Source organism: Lepidothrix coronata, unplaced genomic scaffold (genome assembly GCF_001604755.1).
Source record: "Lepidothrix coronata isolate B3197 unplaced genomic scaffold, Lepidothrix_coronata-1.0 Scaffold357, whole genome shotgun sequence".
Lineage (NCBI taxonomy): Eukaryota > Metazoa > Chordata > Aves > Passeriformes > Pipridae > Lepidothrix > Lepidothrix coronata.
In genome coordinates, this window is record NW_016690537.1 from 260,088 (window position 1) to 262,594 (window position 2,507).

Below are 2,507 nucleotides of genomic sequence, written 5' to 3' on the forward strand. Positions count from 1 at the left end.
GTCAGTCAGGGATTTGGGAACGAGGTCCTGTGCTCTGTCAGTCAGGGATTTGGGAACGAGGTCCTGTGCTCTGTCAGTCAGGGATTTGGGAACGAGGTCCTGTGCTCTGTCAGTCAGGGATTTGGGAACAGCGCCCCGAGCTCTACCTTGTTTTGTCCCAGCGACGTTCCCTGGCAGCAGCACTGGGCACCCGGATCCCCTTGGAGCAGGGAGTGGGAATGACGAGCAGCTGCCAGCCCTTCCCAAACATCTGCTGTCCCCCCTCCTGCGGGGGGACAAAGTGGGGGGTTTGGGAAAGTGTCCGGGTTTGGTGGCTCCTGCCCTGGGAAAGCAGCCGGGAGCAGCTGGTGCCGGCCCCGGGCGCGGGACCAGCTGGGGGAGGAGGTTTGGGAGCTTCCCGAGTGCCCAGCTCCAGGCTGGAGAGGGTTTGACTTTCCTGGGAAGCTGTTCCCTAATTAACCCCCTGGAAACTGCCCTGGGAAAGCTGCTTTGGCCACCGACCCCCACCAGGTCAAGTTCTCCATTCCAGGGGTTTCTGCAATAAATCCCTTTGCTGGTAGCGTTACCCACCTGGGAAAGGGAAACATGGAATTGGTATATATTTATATGGACCAATGTTTAATATTCATGTGATATTACTGAGCTATTTTTTATATATTTATGTGGAAAACTCTGACTATTTCTGTGACATTTTTCATCATTTCCTGTGAAGTTTGATCAGGAGTATTGGAGGAGACACTTTGCACATGGAGATGGAAAATTCTGAAATATTTCTGTAGTGTTTTACCTATTTCCCTGTAAGTTTGGGCTCTGTTGAGGAGAGGTTTTGCACATTTACATACTTATTTTACATGTTTCTCTGTAAAATCCCTCAGGTCTCCCAGGCAGGGCCCCCCACGCTGCCCCCGTGCTGAGACTCTGCCAGAGTTAAATCCCGTGTTTCTCCCAGTTTTCTCCCAGTTCTCTCTCCAGCTTCCCATTGCCAGGAACATCGTTTTTGCTGTGGAATAATTCCTAGTTTTCCTTGATCAAGGCAATTCTGGAACACAAAAACCTGGGAGCTGGTGCAGGTGGCTCCGGTGTCCAGGTTTCCCTTTGCCTCAGTATTTTGGGAATTAGTTGTCCCGGTGGTGATTTAAAAATGCCGCATTTTCCACCTGTCTTTTGAAATTCCTCAAATACCTGGGTTGGAGCTGAGGATTCCTGAATGGCTTTCCATTAAACCTCCCTGTCAAAGGAAAAACCAGGATCCTGCTTCTCCAGACAAAGGATTTCGGGACCGTTATCCCTGATTTTCATCCCTGTGAGCTCAAAGCCTTCCCAGCACGGAGCTGCGGCCGCTCCCGGGAGCGAACCCCGCGGATCCAACGGCCCCACCCCCCAGCTCCATCTGCCCCTGGATCCCGCATTCCTGCCGTGGCTTTTCCTACAGCTGCTGCTAAAAATAACAGAGGCACGCGGCTGCTGCGGCCCCAGCGCCGCGGCTCCGGTTGCTGCCCCGGGCAGCGGGTGGGACCGGCCCGGCCCCGGTTCCTGTGCTCAGCTCGACTTCCCAGCTCCAGGGAAACGTGTGTCCGTGCTCCTCGCCTGGCACCATCGGGCGGGGCTTTCCCGGGGTTTAACAAGGAAGCTTTTCCGCTAAAATTCATAATTCCTGAAGAAACCGAAACCTGAGTGGCCAAGCCAAAGATTTCCGTGTCGGAGCCGGTGTTTTGGCAGCTAAACCAAACATTGGTTTTAAGGACAAACTTTCCAAATGGTTGAATTCCCCAATTCCATAACCACCTCACCTTACTCCTCGTGCCACCAGGAGAGGCAGAGCCAAGATTCCCGTTTTTAGTATAAAGCCGTGTCCGTGCTCCTCGCCTGGTGCCATCTTGGTGGGAGGACACACGGATGGGTCTTTCCCAAAGGTCTAAGAAGGAAGTTTTTCCCTGAAAACCTTTAATTTCTGAAGAAACCAAAACCTGAGTGGCCCAAGAGTGGCTGAGCTGGGATTTTGGCAGCTGAACTATACATTGGTTTTAGGGATAAACTCTCCAAATGGTTGAATTCCCAAATTCCGTGACCGTCTCCGCTTGCTCCCTCTTCCCCTTCCCATTCCCTCCCCTACAGCCTCTTGTTTTCCTTAACTTTAGCTGGATTTCTCCATGTTTCCAACAGGAAGATTGTAGGGAAAATAGATGAGGATGGCGACGGGTTTGTGACGGTGGAGGAGCTCAAGGCCTGGATCAAGTTTGCCCAGAAGCGTTGGATTTATGAGGATGTGGAGCGGCAGTGGAAGGGCCACGACCTCAACGAGGATGGGCTCGTTTCCTGGGAGGAGTATAAAAATGCCACCTATGGATACATCCTGGGTAGGTCCTGGTGCTGGGGATGAGCCTTTCCTGGAGCCAGCCAGACGAGCTGTTCACGAGGGTCAGTGGGATGGACATGGATCGGGATGGGGTCGTGGTGCAATGGTCAGTGGGATGGACATGGATCGGGATGGGGTCGTGGTGCAATGG

The 2,507-nt window shown here is 53.0% G+C and overlaps 1 protein-coding gene across 1 annotated transcript in view; it reads left to right on the forward strand.

Annotated features, from left to right (window-relative positions):
* LOC108509373 (calumenin-like) overlaps positions 1–2,395 on the forward strand; it is a 5,003-nt gene extending 2,608 nt beyond the window's left edge. Inside the window, exon 2 of the mRNA XM_017838774.1 lies at positions 2,164–2,395. Coding sequence (XP_017694263.1) covers positions 2,164–2,380 — 217 coding nt within the window. The 3' untranslated portion in view covers positions 2,381–2,395. The remainder of the gene's footprint in view (positions 1–2,163) is intronic.
* Positions 2,396–2,507: the final 112 nt, after the last annotated feature.